The 21,775-nt window shown below is 46.0% G+C and overlaps 1 protein-coding gene and 1 non-coding gene across 5 annotated transcripts in view; one reads left to right on the top strand and one right to left on the bottom strand.

Moving 5' to 3' along the window:
* PTPN9 (protein tyrosine phosphatase non-receptor type 9) overlaps positions 1–21,775 on the top strand; it is a 92,530-nt gene that overhangs the window by 634 nt on the left and 70,121 nt on the right. Inside the window, exon 1 of one of the 4 annotated variants that reach the window (XM_066278248.1) lies at positions 410–783. The exons of 1 other annotated variant lie outside the window; for it this stretch is intronic. In XM_066278248.1, the coding sequence (XP_066134345.1) occupies positions 721–783 (63 nt within the window). In that variant the 5' untranslated portion in view covers positions 410–720. Of the gene's footprint in view, positions 1–409; positions 784–4,807; positions 5,240–21,775 lie in introns of those variants that run through there. 2 more of the 4 variants (XM_066278250.1, XM_066278246.1) reach the window with 2 other exon arrangements.
* Positions 18,808–18,882, bottom strand: TRNAP-UGG (transfer RNA proline (anticodon UGG)). Its single transcript has one exon. It is a non-coding gene; the product is annotated as a tRNA-Pro (tRNA).

The raw sequence follows: 21,775 nt of genomic DNA, 5'->3' as shown, positions 1-21,775 counted from the left end.
TCCTGCATAGCCCCGCGGCGCCGCAGCCTGCGCGTGAGAACTGCCTGCGGGAGGACCGGGCCTGCAGGAGGGGCGGCGTTCCAGGCGCGGCGGTGGCGAGGGCTGAAGTCAGCTCCACCCGTGACGAATTCCGGGCGCGGCTCAGTCCAACCCAGTGTGACCCGGCGGTCGGGCCGCCGCTCCGCATCCGCTCCCGGATCCGAGCAGGCAACCCTGGCAGCGGCTCTCGCTGCGCACGCCACGGCCCGCCAGACAGGACGCCGCGGTCCCGCGTGGCGCCGTCAGCGGCACGCACTCAAGGCCGCGTTCCCCCCTCTCGCGTGGAGCTTGCCTCCGCCCCCATCTTCCGCTCTCTGCTGCCCCCTCCCGGCCGCCCGCCACTCAGCGGCCGAGACGCGCAGTTTCCCCATGGAGCCGCGGGGGACTCGCGCGGCCACGGGGGCGGCCTCTAGTCTGGCCCGGGGCGCGTTGTGCGGTCGTCTCCCTGTGTCCCCCGCGGGAGCCCGCGCGGCGTCGGAGCAGCGGCGCTGACGAGGCCGCGGCCTTTCCGTGTTTCCTCCGCCCCTTTGCCGGGTGCCGCAGCGCCGCCCGCGCCGGGTTCCGGGAGCGCAGGGGAGCGCGCGAGGGCGGCGAACCAACGCCGGGCCGCGGGCTAAGCGGCATGCGCTAGCCAGCCCCGCGCTGCTGAGCGGGGCGCCGGGCCGGCGTGTCTGCGGCGGCATGGAACCCGCGACCGCGCCCCAAGCCGACATGGCACCACAGCTGACCCCGGAGGAGGAGCAGGTAAGCGGGGACGGGGGGCGTGTCGGAGGCCCGGGCTCCGAGCCGCGCCCTGCCGCCCGTGGCCCGCGTCGCAGGGCTCTGTACTGCGGCCTCCTTGCTGCGCCTCTGCCCGGGCCGCGCCTTCCTGGCCGGGAGGGTCCGGTTCGCGCAGGGCCCCGCGAGGCGCAGAGTAGTTGCGCCAGGCCTCCCCGGGCCTGCGCCGCCCTGTCCGGACGCTTACTTCCCGACCCCGTCCTATTCCGGTTTCCATCTTTCCGGAGCCAACTCGGAGCTCCATTGTCCCTTCCCGCTCGTGACCATCATTTCTCAGAAGGAAGTGGCTTGAGGTGTCACTCCGAGGGCTTGTGTAGAGGAGAGCCGGGCCTTTCCAACTCCCTCGTGCACGGTTCTGCGGGATGGGCAGGGGCCACACCTTCTTCCCTGTTTCCTGGCACTGCCAGTGCCCAGGCTTAGCTGGACTCACACAGAGCCGTGCCGCACGTCCGATTCCACGTTTTAATAAAAAAATCTTCAATAAGATGTGCATTCACCCACTTCGAACTCTCCAGCCCTTGTTCCCAAGAACCGCACTGGATAGTACAGTCTCTAGTGGGAAGACAAGTCTGGTTTTACAAGCTAATACTGGTTCGTGGGCTGATTGTTTAAAAACCCTGTTCTCTTTATCTGTGGAGATGACATTTTTCATATTTGGCCTCAGACCACAGTCTTGCCTTTGGGTTCTTTGAGATAAAATCAGCATGGGGGTGGGGTGGGGAGGAAAAATAACTCTGCTGCTCCCTATGAGCCGTGGCAACATGCTGGTAACTGCACTTGGAGCGTTCATAAAATGCTAGTCAGGGCCTAGTGCAGGCAGCGGGCCAAGGAGCCCACCCGGCCAGAATTTAAGGAATCTTGAATTCTTTTTTTTTTTTTTAATTTTTATTTATTCATTTCTAGAGAGGAGAGAGAGGATAGAGAGGCAGAGAGAGAAGGGGGGAGGAGCTGGAAGCATCAACTCCCATATGTGCCTTGACCAGGCAAGCCCAGGGTTTCGAACCGGCGACCTCAGCATTTCCAGGTCGACGCTTTATCCACTGCGCCACCACAGGTCAGGCGGAATCTTGAATTCTAAGGTGTGATGTGTTAGGTTGATTTTAACGGGGCAAAACTCTCACTTTTTTTGGGGGGGAGGGAAGGAGTGGTTAATCAGATTGGAAATTTCTGTGGTTTCCAAGACTTAATGATGTCAATATTTCACTGTGAAAATGGCATTAGGTTGCAAATTTTAAAAAATTAAAACCAAGGTAAACAAATATTCAAGTATTGATATACTTGAATGCTGATAAACTATGTTTAGTAAAAATCTTTTACATGGAATGAATGTGACAGGTATTAAGGACTGGATGGAAACAAAATATTTGTATATTAAGATCAAGGAGCTATGGGTTTGTTTGTTATTTTTATAATCATATCTTTTCCTACAAAATGCAATGTTTTCTGCTGGCATTTCAAAATCTTGAAATATAAAAGCAGTCTAGTTCCAGGCCTCATAGTTTCCATTATTGTAGTGCCTGAAGAAGTTTCACATTTTACTTTACTATTCCATAAGGGTACTTCTTTAAACTATTTAAATTCAGCAGCAAATGTGTGCTAGTCTTATCAAAGTAGTGATTATAGGAAATGACACATTCATTCCATAATGCTAGCCTGTTGCTCAAACCAGTTTTAAAGCTTGTTTGGAGTTTATTTCAAAGTTGTGGCAGAATCTTTAAAATATCTTCAATGATGGAAAACTCTTGTCCTTTTTGAGAGTCAGTTTGATTTTTGAAAATAGTTAAAAAAAAATCTTTAGGGACCCTATTTCAAAAGTAAAGTAGGGGATCCAACAGGGTTAAGGCAAAATTGAAATGCATTTTGGCTCTTTTTGGGGTGTGGAAATTGCCTTACCAATGTTTTTGGGGCAGATCCCTCCTAAATGGGGGGATTCTGTCTCCCATACAGCCATGTGCAGCAGAAACCCAGTTTTATTGAGTGCTGCTCTCTCTCAACCCCCTGTATGTTGTTACACATTACACATCATCAAGTGTTTCTGAATATCTCTCAAATTCTTTGACTCCTTCCACGACCACTTCCACTGCTGTAGTCCTCAAGCTGTTCTATCGCATCCCAACAGAACTTCTGTCTCCTGCTTACCCTGTCTGCATGCCTTAGCTCTCGTTCCAGAAACAGGAGGCAAACTGTAGATCTGATTGCATCTTCCCTTTGGACTACCTACCACTCCACCCCTCACCCCCCACACCTCACCACTGGCCAAACAGGCATTTCTAAAACCCTTTTGTGGCTCTTTTCATTGCTCTTGGAGTCCTTACAGCTCTTGAGTATGGTCTTTGAAGAGCCCTGGCTAATTCTCACACCTCATCTTTGCTCCAGGCACTAGGGCCTTTTGATCTTGCCTCTTGTCAATTTCCTCCTTGCCTGTAGGGCAGTGGTTCTCAAAATGTGCACCAGGGCGCACTGGTGCACCCTAGAACAGTGGTCCCCAACCCCTGGGCTGTGGACCGGTACCGGTCAGTGGGCCATTTGGTACCAGTCCGCAGAGAAAGAATAAATAACTTACATTATTTCCATTTTATTTATATTTAAGCCTGAACGATGGTTTATTTTTTTAAAATGACCAGATTCCCTCTGTTATATCTGTCTAAGACTCACTCTTGATGCTTGTCTCGTAAGTTCGACAATTATATTTAAAAATACAGTTTTTACGCCGGTCACTTAGTAATTTTATTTTGTGCATTTATCTGTCCCACCCTAAAGGCCGGTCAGTGAAAATAATTTCTGACATTAAACCAGTCCGTGGCCCAAAAAAGGTTGAGGACTACTGCCCTAGAAGATTTCCAGGTGCGCCCTATGGTATTCCAGAGAAATATGTGCCTGTTGGGGACCAAAAAACCAACAGGGATTTTAGAGTTTAGAATTTTGTGGAACAGAGGGCCTGACCTGTGGTGGCGCAGTGGATAAAGCGTCGACCTGGAAATGCTGAGGTCGCCGGTTCGAAACCCTGGGCTTGCCTGGTCAAGGCACATATGGGAGTTGATGCTTCCAGCTCCTCCCCCATGTCTCTCTCTCCTCTCTCTCTGTCTCTCTCTCTCTCCTCTCTAAAATGAATAAATAAAAATTTAAAAAAACAAACAAAAACAACTTAGCCTTTTGCCTGACCAGGCGGTGGCGCAGTGGATAGAATTTTGTGGGACAGAGGTGTGGGGAATTGGCTGTAAGCTGAGTGTCTGCCCAACCCCCCACCTCCCTTGCTTGATAAGGTTGAAAAAGGCTGTTTAACTGTGGTGCTGGGTTGTTTACAGTACCCCATGTTCCCGGGAAAGACTGGAGGCAAGTTTCTTCTATCCTTTGTTTGGTGTAAAGTTAAGATGATATGTATGGTGGGGATTTTCTGTACTCAACACAATTAAGAGTAAAAAGAGAGGAATTCTTCAATATTGACAAGGAAATGAGAGTTTGTCTTTCAGATATATGCCCAAACATTTTATTTTTATTATTATTATTATTATTTTTTTTGTGGCAGAGACAGAGTCAGAGAGAGGGACAGATAGGGACAGACAGACAGGATGGGACAGAGATGAGAAATATCAATTCTTCCTTGCAGTTCCTTAGTTGTTCATTGATCGCTTTCTCATATGTGCTTTGACGGGGGCGGGGAGGCTACAGCAGACCGAGTGACCCTTTGCTCAAGCTAACGACCTTGGGCTCAAGCTGGTGAGCCTTCTCAAACCAGATGAGCCGCACTCAAGCTGGCAACCTCTGGGTTTCGAACCTGGATCCTCCACATTCCAGTTCAACACTCTATCTACTGTGCCACCGCCTGGTCAGGCTATGTCCAAACATTGAAGAAATCACTATCACACATCAGGCTCATGTTTCTCATAAACACAAGAATGAAAAAACAACACATTTGAGCTGGGACCTGCCAATTTACTAAATCTTACTAGGAATGTATTTATATATATACAAAATAACTTTTTTGGCAGTCACTCCGCGAGGCACCGCCGACCGAGGCGTGAAAGATCGGCTCGGAATCTCTTAACTACCTGTCATTTACTCCATCCTTTATAGTGATGCTACAGGACAGAGAGGAATGGATAAAAACATGGGTGAGCAACTCAATAAAGCTTATGAAGCCTTCCGACAGGCATGCATGGATAGAGATTCAGCAGTAAAAGAGCTACAGCAAAAGACTGAAAACTATGAGCAGAGAATACGTGAGCAACAGGAACAGCTGTTACTTCAACAAATTATTATTGACAAGCTAAAATCACAGTTACTTCTTGTAAATTCCAGTCGAGATAACAGTTACGGTCGTGTTCCCCTGCTTGAAGACAGTGAAGCAAAGAAGAATAATTTGACTCTTGATCAGCCACATGACAAAGTAAAATCAGGAATACCAAAAGAAAAAGAAGCAAAGGTAGATTGTGCTGCTAGCTTATTTCTAAAAAAAAAATCAAATGAGAAATCAGGTTCCACAGCCTTCTTGAATTATTTAGTCAGTTTTCTATTATAACTTGGGGTGGGCAGAAATGGGGGGGAGATGGAAAAGATTCTTTTCAACCCTAACATTACTTCTGCAAAAAGCAACATTCAAATGCTTATGCATAACATTTCTTCTCATTTCATTTTCCTGAGGTAGATTCACCTCTGGAATTCTAAACTGAAGTTCTGTATGCAAATAAATAACTTACATGTTCCTAAATAGAAGTACTATTTCCAAGTAAAATAAAGGCTTAGGCTTATAAAAAAAAAAAAAAAAAAAAAACAACAACTTTTTTGTCTTTAAAAAAATTTTTAACCCCTCTTTTCTATGAATTCTAAAAAGCATAACTCAAAAAATGTAACATAAAAATGTTTTAATGTCAATAAATTTAATTTTGTTGTATTTATTTAATTACCATAAAAGCACGCTTGGACTTTATATATTTTTTCTTTAATATTTGACTTAATTATTATAACATTTCTCAGAAATTTGTATATAGTGTGCCTACAATTATTTGTAGGATTTTAAATGTGCTCCGACTTCAAAAAGTTTGAGCCTGAGTTGATCCACAGGTGGGAGCGCAGTGGATAGAGAGTTGGAGTGGGATGTGGAGGACCCAGGTTCAAGATCCCGAGGTCACCAGCTTGAGCACGGGCTCATCTGGTTTGAGCAAGGCTCACCACCTGGAGCCCAAGGTCGCTAGCTCGAGCAAGGGGTCACTGGGTGGGCTGTAGACACCCCCCACCCCCCAGGTTAAGGCACATATGAGAAATCAATCAATGAACAACTAAGGAGCCATAATGAAGAATTGATGTTTCTCATCTCTCTCCCTTCCTGTCTGTCTGTCCCTCTCTCTGACTCTCTCTGTCTCTGCCACACACACACACACACACACACACACACACACGCACAAAAGAATTTGAGAACCAAGTCTGTAGGGTCTTGGCAGCAGCTGCTTTGCTCTGTCTGGAACCCCCCCACCCCCACTCCCTCTTTATCTTTCCATTGTGAGTTTTCTCATTCTCCGGAAGGCCTGACTTGATGTCCCCAGTTAGGTTAGATCTCTGGTACCATGCCGTCCTTTACACGTTTATCCTCTGTGAGATTGTGTGACCAGAAACTCCATGGGGAGTGGCACTGTGTCTGCTTTTGCTTACCATTATATGCACACTGCCTAGTAGGATGGCTGGCAGTTGATGGGCATTCAGGAAACACTTTGGGAATGAGTGAAAGCAGCAATCCTGTGTGTGATTTGTACACAGACAGTATCTGTCTCCTTTTAGAATGACTTACAAGCATCAGGACGTTCATTTTGATATGCGTTGAAGGTCATCATTATTATTTTTATAATCTCTTTTCCTATCTAGGCGTGTGTTAAATTGATCTTATACAAAACCCTCATTTGTAACTTCGATGTTATTTGCTGTGTGTTACTTTTGCAGTTCTCAATTATAGAGCCTACAGTTAAATTGCTGGAAAAAGTATGCTTTGGCTTTAAAGGAGCTTCCATGAGTAACAACAGAGTAATAACGGTAACTGTTTCCTGAGCTGCTTTGAGTCAGGCTCTGTGCTGGGCATGTCACATGCAATTAATCCTCCTAAGATGGGAGTTATTACCTCATTTTGCAAACAAGAAAACTCAGACTGAGAGAAGGAAATTGCCCAAGGACACATAGGTAAGAAGTCACAGAGTCATGATTTCCAGTCACTCTGCCTCAATTGCAGATGCTTCCTCTGTTATATACTGCATAACTTCTTGGGGAGTAGTTAGCCAGTTTACTGAGATGCCCATGTGGGTATGTAAAAGCTAATTTTTCAGGTTTTAATACTGATATATGTGTTTGGTTTTGATGATGCTTCTTAAAATATGTTTTTATTTTAATTAATTAATTAATTTATTTATTTTGTATTTTTTGAAGTGAGAAGTGAGGAGGCAGAGAGACAGACTCCTCCTGCACGTGCCCGACTGGGATCCACCCGGGATGCTCACTAGGGGACATTGCTCCATTGCAACCAGAGCCATTCCAGCACTTAAGGCAGAGACCATGGAGCCATCCTCAGAGTCTGGACCAACTTTGTCCAGTGGAGCCTTGGCTAAAGGAGGGGAAGAGAGAGATTGAGAGAAAGGAGAGGGGGAAGGGTGAAGAAGCAGATGGGTGCTTCTCCTATGTGCCCTGGCTGGGAATGGGACTTCCACATGCCAGGCTGATGCTCTACTGCTGAGCCAACCAGCCAGGGCCTTTAATTTTTTAAAACTTATTTATTGGTTTTAGAGAGAGAGAGAGACAGAAACATTGATCTGTTCCTTCATGTGCCCTGACCAGGAACGAAATGGCAACCTTTGCGTATCAGGATGACACTCTAACCAACTGAGCTATCTTTCCAGGGCAAAAATTTGTTCCTTGCCTGGCTTGTGGTGGTGCTGTGAATGGAGTGTCCACCTGGAGTGCTGAGGTGAGGTAATGGGTTCAGAACCCTGGGCTTGCCCAGTCAGGGCACATATGACAAGCAATCAGTGAACAGCTGAAGTGAAGCAACTCTGAGTTGATACTTCACATTCCTCTCCCCTCCCTCTCTCCTCTCCTTGCAAAATTGATGGACAGGATATTTTTTTAAAATTAAAAAAAAATACTTAATTTTTTACAGAGACAGAGAGAGTCAGAGAGAGGGATAGATAGGGACAGACAGACAGGAACGGAGAGAGATGAGAAGCATCAATCATTAGTTTTTCGTTGTGACACCTTAGTTGTTCATTGATTGCTTTCTCATATGTGCCTTGACCGTGGGCCTTCAGCAGACTGAGTGACCCCTTGCTCAATTCAGCGACCTTGGGTCCAAGCTGGTGAGCTTTGCTCAAACCAGATGAGCCCGCACTCAAGCTAGTGACCTCGGGGTCTTGAACTGGGGTCCTCCGCATCCCAGTCCGGCGCTCTATCCACTGCGCCACCGCCTGGTCAGGCAATAAATAAAATCTTAAAAAGAAATAAAATAAAATTGGTGGCTCTGATTTTAAAAAAACAACAAAACAATGTTTATTAATTTTAGAGGGAGAGCGAGAGAGATAGAGAAACAGCAACATCATTCTGTTCTGTATGTGCCCTGACCCAAGACTGAACCCACAAACTCTGCTTTGGGATGAAACTAACGAACAAACTATCTGGCCAGGGCTGAACAGTCAGAAGATCTTAGAGCCTAGTTAGTTTAAACTAGTCCCACGGGGAGAGGGGGTCACACTCAACTTGGAGACTGCCATTTAGCATCGATTCTTACGAATGCCAGAAAAAATGATCTTGCAGCCTTATTGTTTTCAAAAACCTGTTCTAATTCTGTGTTCTGGTCTGTGTTCTTAAAATAGAATCTTCTAAAGCTAAACATTTAACTGCCTTGCAGTAGACTTAAGAGATTTTTTGGTATTTTTCCCCCCAAGGGCAGGGGTTTTATTCTGGTTTTTGTGGCCAAGAATTTCCCATTTCCCACAGCCTCGCATGTCTTATGTTAAATGTCAACTGCTTCTCTGGAAGTGGCCATATGTCAAGGACCAAGTGATTTATCATAAGTTGAGGTCTTGCCAGGGAGGCAAAGGAGAGGAGGAGGTAGATGAGGAATTCTTGTCATTTTCTTTTTTTTTGCCAATAGTTAATGAGATTGTAATTAGCAACTAGGTAACAATCTCATCTGGATGTGAAAATTTTACTCTTAAAGTTTCCTGAGTGTATTGGGGATCTTGGACTTAAATTCTGTGAATGTTAAGGAACCTGAAGGTCTTGTTGCAGGAATTTGACTTGAAGTACTCAGTAATGAATTAGAAAGTAAGATGAACCCTGCTTCTGAATAGAGCTGAGGCCCTGGCAGGTTGGTTCAGTGGCTCAGAGTGTCCAGCCGGTATACAGATGTCCCAGGTTCAATCTCTGGTCAGAGCACACATGACAAGCGTCCGTCTGTTTCTCTTCTCCTCCCTCTCCACCTATGTCTCTCTTCCTCTCCTGCAGCCAGTGGCTCAGTTGGTTTGAGCGTCGGCTCCAGGCTCTGAGGATAGCTTGGTGGACTTAAGCATCAGTGCCAGACAGGGGTTGCTGGGTGGATCCCGTTTGGGGCACATGTGAAGTCTGTCTATCTCCCCTCCTCTCACTTAAAACAAACAAATGAACAAACAAACAAAACAGGTGAACTGTTTTACAGATGAAACAGTTCAAATTCATCGTAGGCTAGAATTTTTGAGTCTCTCATTTTCAGACTCATATATACCTTTATTGTCTTGGAAAAGACACAGTCATGTTGGGATAACTTCAAGTTCTTTTTTTTAAAACATTAAGCCCCATTTTATAGCAGGGTGGCTTGGTCTTTGCAGGGTCAAGACTAGACGTCACAGACCCCACCTCTGATTATTGGTTCAGGTTCTAAAACTGCCAGAGTGGTTTTTCAGCCACTCCCCACCTGTTGTGCCGTCTGCCCTGTTGTCTTGGGCAAATGGGGGTCCTTTTTCCAGACCAATCACTCATGTTTCTCCCTGTATGCACCTGCACTGAAGAGCTCCTCCGCTGTTTTTTCTGGCACTGGAACAGACACCGTTTGTTTTTTTTTTAACTTGAATTTTTTCCATTGATTTAAAAGAGAGAGAGGGAAAGGCAAGCATCAACTCGTTGTTTCACTTAGTTCCATTTAATTGTGGACTCACTGGTTGCTTCTCCTACGTGCCCTGACCAGAGGTTGAACCTGTGACTTTTGGTACATGGGGTTGATGCTTTATCGATGGACTCACCTGGCCATGCCCTATCACTGTTTTTTATTACTCTTCCTCTGCATTAGGGGCAGATGTTCCTAGAGCAGGGAGTTTAGCCTGTACTCTTAAGTGCCGGAGGGCCTGTACCGCATTTTCATATCTGATTTTGAAAAAGACTTTTTTTTTTTTTTTTTTTTTTTTTTTGCGCACGAGAGACAGGCAGACAGGAAAGGAGAGATGAGAAGCATCAACTTGTAGTTGCGGCGCTTTAGTTGTTCATTGATTGCTTCTCATGCATGCCTTGATTGGGTTGCACCAGCTGTGCCAGTGAACCCTTGTTCAAGCCAGTGACCTTGAACATCAAGCCAGCAACCCTGGGGTCATATCTATGATTTGACACGCAAGCCGGCAACCCCATGTTCAAGCTGGTGAGCCTGAGCTCAAGCCAGCAATTTTGGGGTTTCAAACCTGGGACTTCAGTGTCCTAGGTTTATGCTCTACTTCACCACCACTGGTCAAGCTGAAAAAGGCTCTTGGGAACCTAACTGAGATGGTGTGAGGACTGGAACAGAGAGTTACAATAAGTTCCTACCTTTTAGTTAGAAATAGGTTTTTGGTGAACACAGTATTAAAATATGTGTCCTCAAAACTCTAGTCTGAAACTTAATTATTATTTTGCCACGTAACCATTACAGAGGATAAAGGAACCACTTACACAGCCTTTGCAGGGTTTCAAAAACGGGGGTTGAGGGTAGTTTATAGGACAAGCATCCTGTGGTGGGATGATAATGTAATTATTATCCAGATGCTTAAGTGATGCCCTGAAGAATCTCTGCTCCTGCTGTGAGTGAGGTGGTTATTATGTATCAACCCCTCTTCCTTGTTATTATGTATCAACCCTTTTCCTTCTCAAGTTATTGTGGACTGAAAGGAAGGTATTCCAGATCATAAACAGAAAGAAAGTTTGTTCATTCATTCAACAGCATTTACTGTCTGTGGCAGTGTGCCAGGTTCTTCTTCAGCATGGGCTGGCGGGGGTGGGGTGTCTCTGTTCTTTTTTGTGTGTGTGTGTGTGTCTCTGTTCTTGAAGAATTCCCCTTTAGTTCTTTGTAAGCAGTTCTTCAATTGTGGGGTACCCACTAAGGAGGAGGATGTCTTATGCACAGTGAGAACAAGGATGTCATCTTCTTTGCATCTTCTGTGTGCATTATGAGACTTCAAAATATGTCTGCTGAAGAATGAGTGAAACTGTACTGAAATTATTTATTCCACCTGACCTGTGGTGGCACAGTGGATGGAGCGTCGGCCTGGAGTGCTGAGGTCGCGGGGTTGAAACCCTGGGCTTGCCAGGTCAAGGCACATACGGGAGGCAACTACTGTGAGTTGATGCTTATTCCTCCTCCACCTCTCTCTCCCTCTCCCTCTCCCCATCTCTCTAAAATAAATAAATAAAATCTTTAAAAAGAAATTATTTATTCCTCACTCAATCCATGAAGTGGGTGTTGTTTTGCTCAGGATGGCTGGTTTTCTTTGTGATATAGGAATAGTGTTCTGAGGCTTTCAGAAACTCACCAAAGAATGTGGCGTTGGGACTCACAGTCTGATGAAATGCAGCACTCTCTCTACTAAGCTGCATCTGTCTTAACCACGTGTTTCTATAAACCAGAAACAGCTCTCTCTTGGCATTTGTGGGTCAAAATTCCTCGTTTTAGCCATTCACATGTTTCCCTACAGTCTTGTGACTCTTTTGTTCCTAGCTGCTTATTGTACATTTATTTGTGAAAGATATTTTATGCTTCAGTGGGGTTAGTGAACTTGAGGGTTCATATAGGTCTCTGGCTCTACCTCAAAATGTCATAGATCTGCTCTTTGCTTTTATAAAACCAGTCTTTAGTTTTCTTTTTTTTTTTCTTGAGAGAGACACACACATACAGAAACAGACAGAAAGAGAGAGAGAGATGAGAAGCATCAACTTGTAGTTGTGGCACTTTAGTTGTTCATCGATTGCTTTCTCATACTTGTCTTGACTTGGGGGCTCCCTCCGAGCTAGTGACCACTTTGCTCAACCCAGCGACCTTAGGCTCAAGCCAGCGACCATGGGGTCATGTCTGTGATCCCTCGCTTAAGCTGGTGACGCTGTGCTCAAGCTGATGAGCCTGCGCTCAAGCTGGCAATCTCGGGGTTTCAAACCTGAGTCCTCAGTGTCCCAGGTTGATGCTCTATCCACTGCTCTACTGTCTGGTCAGGCCAGTCTTTAGTTTTCTATTGATAGAGTTTAATTAATTAATTAATTTTTTACAGAGGCAGAGATAGACAGGGACAGACAGAAACAAAGAGAGGTGAGAAGCATCAGTCATTCGTTTTTTGTTGTGCGTTGTGACTTCTTAGTTGTTCATTGATTGCCCTCTCATATGTGCCTTGACCGCGGGCCTTCAGCAGACCGAGTAACCCCTTGCTGGAGCCAGCGACCTTGGGTCCAAGCTGGTGAGCTTTTTTGCTCAAGCCAGATGAGCCCGCACTCAAGCTGGCAACCTCGGGGTCTCGAACCTGGGTCCTTCCGCATCCCAGTCCGACGCTCTATCCACTGCGCCACCACCTGGTCAGGCGAGTTTTAATTGTTTTAAATATTATCATCAACCTAATGAAGAAGTATATACGGTCTACTTCACTACCAGTAACTAGGATGAAACTACAGCTTTAAATTTTTTTTTTCCACCTGACCAGGTGGTGGTGCAGTGAATAGAGCATTGGACTGGGATGCGGAGGACCCAGGTTCGAGACCCCCGAGGTTGCCAGCTTGAGCGCGGGCTCATCTGGTTTGAGCAAAAGCTCACCAGCTTGGACCCAAGGTTGCTGGCTCGAGCAAGGGGTTACTCGGTCTGCTGAAGGCCCACGGTCAAGGCACATATGAGAAAGCAATCAGTGAACAACTAAGGTGTTGCAATATGCAATGAAAAACTTATGATTGATGCTTCTTATCTCTCTGTTCCTGTCTGTCTGTCCCTGTCTATCCCTCTCTCTGACTCTCTCTCTGTCACTGTTAAAAAAAAAAATTTTCCCGTGACACCTTTGCTTTGTTCGTGTTCTTGACTGTACTTGTGCTACTACTTGATTTTCTTTCTCAACTCTTGATCAGTGCAAAACTTGAGGAAGAAAACATTTACAGAAACAAGATCTTTTTTTCTCCCTTTTACTTTTATCTACTTTCAATGTTTCTCTCTCTCTCTCTCTCTCTTTTTTTTGTGGTAGAGACAGAGAAAGTCAAAGAGAGGGACAGATAGGGACAGAAAGGTAGGAAGGGAGAGAGATGAGAAGCATCAATTCTTCGTTGCGGCTTCTTAGTTGTTCATTGATTGCTTTCTCATATGTGCCTTGATGGGGAGGGGGGGCTACAGCAGATCGAGTGACCCCTTGCTCTAGCCAGAGACCTTGGGTCCAAACTGGTGAGCCTTGCTCAAACTAGATGAGCCCATGTTCAAGCTGGCGACCTCGGGGTCTTGAACTTGGGTCCTCCCCATCCCAGTTCGACGCTCTATCCACTACGCCACCACCTGGTCAGGCTCAATGTTTCTCTTTCTTATATTCGTAAAAGAAGAAAAATTTACTTAGAGAAAGGCCTGAAACTTTGAACATAATCATGAACTCAATAAAACAGTTCTGTCTGGAAACAGCTATTTCTCTCACCGAGACTCTAGTTCTTCTGTGCCTGGAAAAATCCAAGTGGAGTGAAAATGGTGTTCCTTGCTAGGTAAGAGACTAGCAGGACTAAAATATATAGGTTTTCCAGTATGCTTCTTTTTTTTTTTTGTTTTGTTTTTTTATTTTTATTCATTTTAGAGAGGGGAGAGAGAGAGAGAGAGAGAGAGAGAGAGAGAGAAGGGGAGGAGCAGGAAGCATCAACTCCCATATGTGCCTTCCCCAGGTAAGTGCAGCATTTCGAAACAGCGACCTCAGCATTCCAGGTCGATGCTTTATCCATTGCACCACCACAGGTCAGGCCATATTCCTTTTTTTTAACTTACTGATTTTAGCAAGAGAAGAGGAGAGAGGGAGAGGGGGAGCGCAAAACATCAATTTGTTGTTCCATTTGTTTAGGCATTTACTGGTTGATTCTTGTATGTTCCCTGTCTGGGGATTGAACCTGCAACCTTGGTGTATCGTCATGATGCTCTCACCCAGTGGTTTTCAACTGCCAGTCTGCCAGAAATTTCATATGGGTTCATGAAAAAGTTAACTATCCTGATATTGTAAGAAGATTATAGAGTCTGTAATCATTGGGACTATAATCTTCAGACAACATCAAGATGGTTAACTCTTGCATGGACTGGCATGAGATTTCTGTCAGACTGGTGGTTGAAAACCACTTCACTAGCTGTGCTACCTGGCCAGGACTCCAATATACTTTTATATATATAAAATATTTTATTTATTGATTTTTTAGAGAGAGAGGAGTGAGAGAGAGAGACAGAGAGAGAAGGGGGAGGAGCAGGAAGCATCAACTTCCATATGTGCCTTGACCAGGCAAGCCCAAGGTTTCGAACTGGCGACCTCAGTGTTCCAGGTCGACGCTTTATCCCACTGCGCCACCACAGGTCAGGCCTATACTTTTGTTTTCAAAAATAAATCCTTTTAGATTAGAATTCTAAATGTTTTAGAAAAACTGTCTGAAATTTCTTGAACTGAATGACAGTGTACCATGTTGTTTATTGGTAAAACTCAGCATTATTTGGAATTAAGTTATAAGAGATATTTTTTAAAAACTTCAGCCCTGGCTGGTTAGCCCAGTTGGTTAAGAGCGCCATCCCAAAATGACAAGGTTGTAGGTTCAATTCCTGGTCAGGGCACACAGGAAGCATCCAATGAATGCACGACTGAGTGGAACAATAAATAAGTGCTTTCCGCCCCTCCCTTCTCTCTTCTTTCCTTTCTCTGTCTCTCTAAAAATTTATCAATAAATTAAAAAGTTAAGCCCTGGCCAGATGGTGGGTGGAGCATCGTCCCAGAGCACAGAGGTTGCCGGTTCAATTCCCTGGTCAGGGCACGTACAGGAGCAGCTCAATGTTTCTGTCTCTCTTTCTCCCTGCCTCTCTCTCTCTCTAAAAATAAATTGAAAACCATTAATTTTTTTTTTCTTTACTACCCAAAGAGTCATTTCCTTTCATAGTTGATATCAAGCTTGGGAAATGAATGCTAGCTTTGATGATGATTTTGTGAGAAAATTAAAGCAACTAGAAATATGTTTAAGTGAAATTGCTGGGACCACTTGAACTTGAAAATTAGAACTGGCCTGACCTGTGGTGGTGCAATGGATAAAGCGTCAACCTGGAACACTGAGGTTGCCGGTTCGAAACTCTGTACTTGTCTGGTCAAGGCACATATGGGAGTTGATGCTTCCTGCTCCTCCCCCCACCCTAGTTTTCTGTCTCTCTCTCTCTCGCTTGCTCTCTCTCTAAAATGCATAAATAAAAAGAAAAAAACAAAAAAATGTAAAGAAAATTAGAACCTCTGTTTGTTGTCATGCTGCCTGTACAGTGCTGAAAATGTTGGTAAAAAGCCCACATCAAAACTTATGATGCCTGCCAGGTGGTGGCACAGTGGATAGAGCATTGGACTGGAATGCAAAGGACCCGGGTTTGAAGCCCCAAGGCTGGCTTGAGCACAGGTTCACCAGCTTGAACGAGAGGTTGCTGGCTTCAGCTTGGGATCATAGACATGACCCTGTGGTTGTTGGGTTGAGGCCAAAGGTCGCTGGCCTGAAGTCCAAGGTCACTAGCTTGAGCAAGGGGGTCACTCGCTCTGCTGTAGACCCTCAATCAAGACACATATGAGAACGCAATCAATGAACAACTAAGGTGCCGCAACAAAGAATTGATGCTTCTCATCTCTCTCCCTTCCTGTCTGTCCCTATCTATTCCTCTCTCTGGCTCTCTCTCTGTCTCTGTCAAAAAAACCAAAAGAAAACAAAAGAAAAACTTGTGATGATAATCATGGCTCAGCCCTACCTACCAGGATGTCTATAATTAAAGAAAGAAAAGAAAAAGTGTTAGCCCTGTGGCTGGATAGCTCGGTTGGTTAGAGCAGTGGTCCCCAACCTTTTTTGGACCACGAACTGATTTAATGTCAGAAAATATTTTCATGGACCAGCCTTTAGGGTGGGATGGATAAATGTATCACGTGACTGAGACAAGTGTCAAGAGTGAGTCTTAGACGAATGTAACAGAGGGAATCTGGTCATTTAAAAAAAATAAAACATCGTTCAGACTTAAATATAAATAAAATGGAAATAATGTAAGTTATTTATTCTTTCTCTGCGGACTGGTACCAAATGGCCCACGGACCGGTACTGGTCCGCGGCCTGGGGGTTGGGGACCACTGGGTTAGAGAATCATCCGGAAGCAGAGGTGCTGGTTCAATACCCAGTCAGGGCACATGCAGAAGCAGATAGATGTTTCTTTCTCTCCCTTCAGTTAAATAAATATTAAAAGAAAGGAAGAGATGTTAGCATTGCTGATGGCAGTGGGAATGTAAAGTAGTAGTGTGGTTACTGAGGAAAACAGTTGGCATGTTCTCAAAACATTAAACATAGACTCTCCATGGGACCCAGAAGTTACACTCTTAGGTGTAGAGCCGGAAGAAGTGAAAACTGGCTCTGGAATGGGTCCATGTCATGGCAGTGCTATTCACAAGAGCTGAAACGGGAAACCAACCCAATGTCCGTGGACAGATGACTAGAGAAACAGTGTGGAGTGTGTGTGTGTGTGTGTATGTATATACATATATATATATATACATATACATATACACATGTATTATACATATACATATACTTTTTTTTTTTTTCCAAGTGAGAGACAGACTCCTGCATGTACCCCAACTGGGATCCACTTGACAAGCCCTATCTGGGGCCGATGCTCTGCCTGTCTAGGGCCATGCTGCAACTGAGCTATTTTTAGCACATGAAGTAGAGGCTCCACAGAGTCATCTTCAGTGCCCAGGGCCGATGTGCTAGAACCAGTTGAGCCATGGCTGCTGCAGGGGGAGAGAGAGAGAGAGAGAGAGAGAGAGAGAGAGAGAGAGAGAGAGGGGGAGAAGGGGGAGAGAAGCAGATGGTCGCTCCTCTTCTGTGTCCTGACCAGGAATCGCACCCAGGACATCCACATGTGGGCCAGCACTCTACCACTAAGCCAACTGGCCAGGGCCAAATGGGGTGTTTATTAGGCTTAACAAGGAATAAAATTTGATATGTGCTACAGTATGGATGGTCTTTGAAAACATTATGCTTATTGAAATGAGCCAGACACAGAAAGACCAGTGCATGATCCCACTGGTTCCTAGAATCCACAAATTCATAGAGACAGAAAGTAGAGTACCAGGGTTTGGGAGAACATAGAAAGGGGGCATTATCATCTAATGGTTGGAGTTTCTTTTGGGGGTGATGAAAAAGTTTTGAGTATATAGGTAGTGGTGATGGTTATCCAACATTGTGAATATACTTAATACTACTGAATTGTATATTTAGAAATTTTGAAAGTGATAAATATTATGCCTATTTTACCACAGTAAAAAAAAAACCAAAAAGCAAAAAATAATGGCTGTTATTCTAAGGTGAGCACTAGACAGGTTTTGTGGGTTGTTTTTTTTTTTTGACAGAGACAGAGAGAAAATCAGAGGGACAGATAGGGACAGACAGGAAGGGAGAGAGTTGAGAAGCATCGATTCTTTGTTGTAACACCTTAGTTGTTCATCAAGTACTTTATCACATGTGCCTTGACCAGGGTGGTGGCAGGGGCTACAGCAGAGTGAGAGACCTCTTGCTCAAGCCAGCAACCATGGAGTTGTATCTGTGATCCCATGTTCAAGTCAGCAATCCTGTGCTCAAGCTGGTGAGCCCGTGCTCAAAATGGCAACCTGGGGATTTTGAACCTGGGTCCTCCAGGTCCCAGTCTACCCTACCCACTGCGCAACTTCCTGGTAAGGCAGCACTTGACAGGTTGTTTTTTTTTTTAATTTATTTTTTTTGTATTTTTCTGAAGTTGGAAACGGGGAGGCAATCAGACAGACTCCTGCATGCGCCCGACTGGGATCCACCCGGCATGCCCACCAGAGGGCAATGCTCTGCCCATCTAGGGCGTCGCTCTGTTACATCCAGAGCCATTCTAGCGCCTGAGGCAGAGGCCATAGAGCCCCCCCCCCCCAGCGCCCGGGCCAACTTTGCTCCAATGGAGCCTCTGCTGCGGGAGGGGAAGAGAGAGACAGAGAGGAAGGAGAGGGGGAGAGGTGGAGAAGCAGATGGGTGCTTCTCCTGTATGCCCTGGCCGGGAATCAAACCCGGGACTCCTGCACGCCAGGCCAACGCTCTATCACTGAGCCAACCGGCCAGGGCCAGCACTTGACAGGTTTTAATTCACCGAATGAATAATGCAGCTGGTGAACCTCAGGAAGGAGAGTAGATTCACCATTCTTTTTTTTTTTTTTGTATTTTTCTGAAGCTGGAAACGGGGAAAGACAGTCAGACAGACTCCCGCATGCACCCGACCGGGATCCACCCGGCACACCCACCAGGGGGCGACGCTCTGCCCACCAGGGGGCGATGCTCTGCCCCTCCGGGGCGTTGCTCTGTTGTCACCAGAGCCACTCTAGCGCCTGGGGCAGAGGCCAAGGAGCCATCCCCAGTGCCCGGGCCATCTTTGCTCCAATGGAGCCTCCCTGCGGGAGGGGAAGAGAGAGACAGAGAGGAAGGAGAGGGGGAGGGGTGGAGAAGCAGATGGATGCTTCTCCTGTGTGCCCTGGCCGGGAATCGAACCCGGGACTTCTGCACCCAGTCCGACGCTCTACCACTGAGCCAACCGGCCAGGGCCAGATTCACCATTCTTGATTACAGGTGTATCTATCTATTTTAATAATTTGTTAGAATGTGAATTGTCACCTGTTGTAAACTCCTGAATATTGCACTTGTGAGAGCCAGTTGTGGTCCACCTTGTAGGAGAATAAAGTTTTCTGTGTAGGACAGAGCACTACATTTATTTATTTTAAGTGAGAGGAAGTAATACAGTAAGATAGATTCCCACATGCACCCTTACCAGGATCCACCCTGCAACTCCCATCTGGGGCCAATGTTCAAATCAACCGAGCTATTTTTAGCACCTGAGGCTGATATGTTCAGACCAACTATGCTATCCTTAGTGCTTGGGGCTGATGCTCGAACCAATCAAGCCACTGGCTGCAGGAGGGAAAGAGGGAAAAAAGGGGAATAGGTAAGGGGAGAGAAGCAGATGGTTGCTTCTCTTGTGTGCCCTGACTGAGAATCAAACCTGGGACATCCATACGCCGGACTGACATTCTATCCACTGAGCCACTGGCCAGGGCCAAACCCTCAATGTTACAATGCAGAAAGACCCATACGTACAGCATCTACAGCTCCCCCTTCAAAATATAGTTATGGGATTGACCTGAAATATTGTTGGTCCTGAGCAGTGTTCTCAAAGTGTAGTCTCCACACCAGCAACAGTGCATATCCTGCGAGCTTGTTAAACATGCAGATAATTCCAGTCGCATTCCAGACCTGCTGAGTTAGAAACTCTAAGGCTGAGGTCCAGTAATTTGTAGTGGTGTGCTGTGTTGGTCAGGGGACCATCTAGAAGTGAGTTGAGGCATTCAGGCTTACTTCCAGAAGGGAAGACCTGGATTTACAAACTAGCTTAGGGACTCCAGGTGTTGAGCTAGTCTGAACTGGGTGGAAGAGCGCTCCAGGCAGGAGTCATCTCATTCTGGCTGGAATTGTGTTGTCCCAAAGAACAGGAACAGTACAGCAGAGATCCTAAAGACTAGCACTTGCCATGGTTTTCCTAATCCAGACAAAGATCAGAAGAGCCTCTGTCTACTTGGGAACAGAAATGGAAGCAGGAGGTCAAAAACAGGGTATAAAGACACTTGATGTCCATTGCAGATGGCATTCCCTGGAGAGGCACTTGGCTTCCAAGGGAGGAGTGACTGAAAGCAGACAGACTGTTCTGATTCAGCAAGGAGAAACGGCCAACTTTTACAAGGCTGGTCCACAGGGATGCTCCTGTTACTCCCGGGCCAGTTTCCCTGAGAATCTGAATCTAAGAGTGACCCAGTACATACCCAAGAGTAACCAGATTTTATTCTCTAGGTCCTGCTGGAAGCCGAGTCCAGTTCTAATTGGCAGTGAAAAAGGGACACTGCTATGAGGATGGCCAGAATGCAGACAGCTTTTCCAGGCCTTGTTCTTGTAGGTTTGCAATGAGCTGATCTATATGAACTATTTTATGAGCATGAGTAGATTTGGCCCCAAATCTGTCTGATTTTGAAACAGCCAGAAGTCTGAGATCACTGACATTGCCTAACCTCAGTCTCCTGGCCAGCTCTGTCCCCCTGGAGGTGCAGTGAAGCTGTGGATCATGGGGACATTTATTAAGTGGGAGTCCCAGTTTCTTGAGTATGTAACAGAGACTGGGGATTCAGTTACCCAGGACACCGGTTTTGAGGCTTGGCCTCCAGAAGAAAGTAGGGAGCCAGTTAAATTTGGTGTAGGTTAGATGAGCTGCTGCAGGACTCATCTTTCTGCAGAGCAGGACCAGGGTAGCCATGGGTCTGTGCTGCCAAGGCCTGGAGTTTTGGACTAGAAGTCATTACATCACTCCTGTCAGATCCAGTTGACATTGGCAAAAGTGAATTATTGTTGTTATTTATAGAGAGAGAGAAAGAGAGAGGGACAGACAGGAAAGGAGAGGGATAAGGAGCATCAATTCTTCGTTGCAGCACCTTAGTTGTTTATTGATTGCTTTCTCATACCTGCCTTGACCAGAGGGCTCCAACCCAGCCAGTGACCCATCGTTCAAGACAGCAACCTTGGACTCAAGCCAGCAACCATGACGTCATGTCTATGATCCCATACTCAAGCCCTCAAACTGGTGACCTAGGGGTTTCAAGCCTGGGTACTCTGCGTCCCAGGCTGACACTCTATCCACTGCATCTCTGTCTGGTCAAAAGTGAATTTATGGGGCGTGCAGGGAGAAAGGAAGGGAGAGAAGGAGATAGAAGCTGTCGTCAGGAGCTTCCATTGTGTGACATGGAGGGAATGTAGAACCAGGAAGGAGCTGCTTTTATTATTTTTTGTTTTTGTATTTTTCTGAAATGAGAAGCGCAAAGCAGAGAGACAGACTCCCACATGCACCTGACCGGGATCCACCCCCATGCCCACTAGGGGGTGATGCTCTGCCATCTGGGCCGTTGCTCGGTTGTAACTGGAACCATTCTAGTGCCTGTGGTGGAGGCCATGGAGCCATCCTCAGCACCCAAGCCAACTTTGCTCCAGTGGAGCCTTGGCAGTGGGAGGGGAAGAGAGAGACAGACAGAAAAGAGAGGGGGAAGGGTGAAGAAGCAGATGGGCACTTCCTCTGTGTACCCTGGCTGGGAGTCGAACCTGGGTCTTCCACACGCTAGGCTGATGCTCTACCTCTGAGCCAACTGGCCAGCACCTGTGTACTTTTTTTTTTTTTTTTTTTTTTTTGTGGCAGAGACAGAGAGAGTCAGAGAGGGAAAAACAGGAAGGGAGAGAGATGAGAAACATCAATTATTCATTGCAGTTCCTCAGTTGTTGATTGATTGCTTTCTCATATGTGCCTTGATGTTGGAGGGGGGGCTACAGCAGACCCAGTGACCCCTTGCTTGAGCCAGCGACTTTGGGCTCAAGCTGGTGAGCTTTTTGCTCAAACCAGATGAATCCG

This window comes from Saccopteryx bilineata, chromosome 4, assembly GCF_036850765.1.
Source record: "Saccopteryx bilineata isolate mSacBil1 chromosome 4, mSacBil1_pri_phased_curated, whole genome shotgun sequence".
Taxonomy (NCBI): domain Eukaryota; kingdom Metazoa; phylum Chordata; class Mammalia; order Chiroptera; family Emballonuridae; genus Saccopteryx; species Saccopteryx bilineata.
Note: the sequence above shows the minus strand (reverse complement) of the source record. Positions and strands in the feature narration are given on the sequence as shown.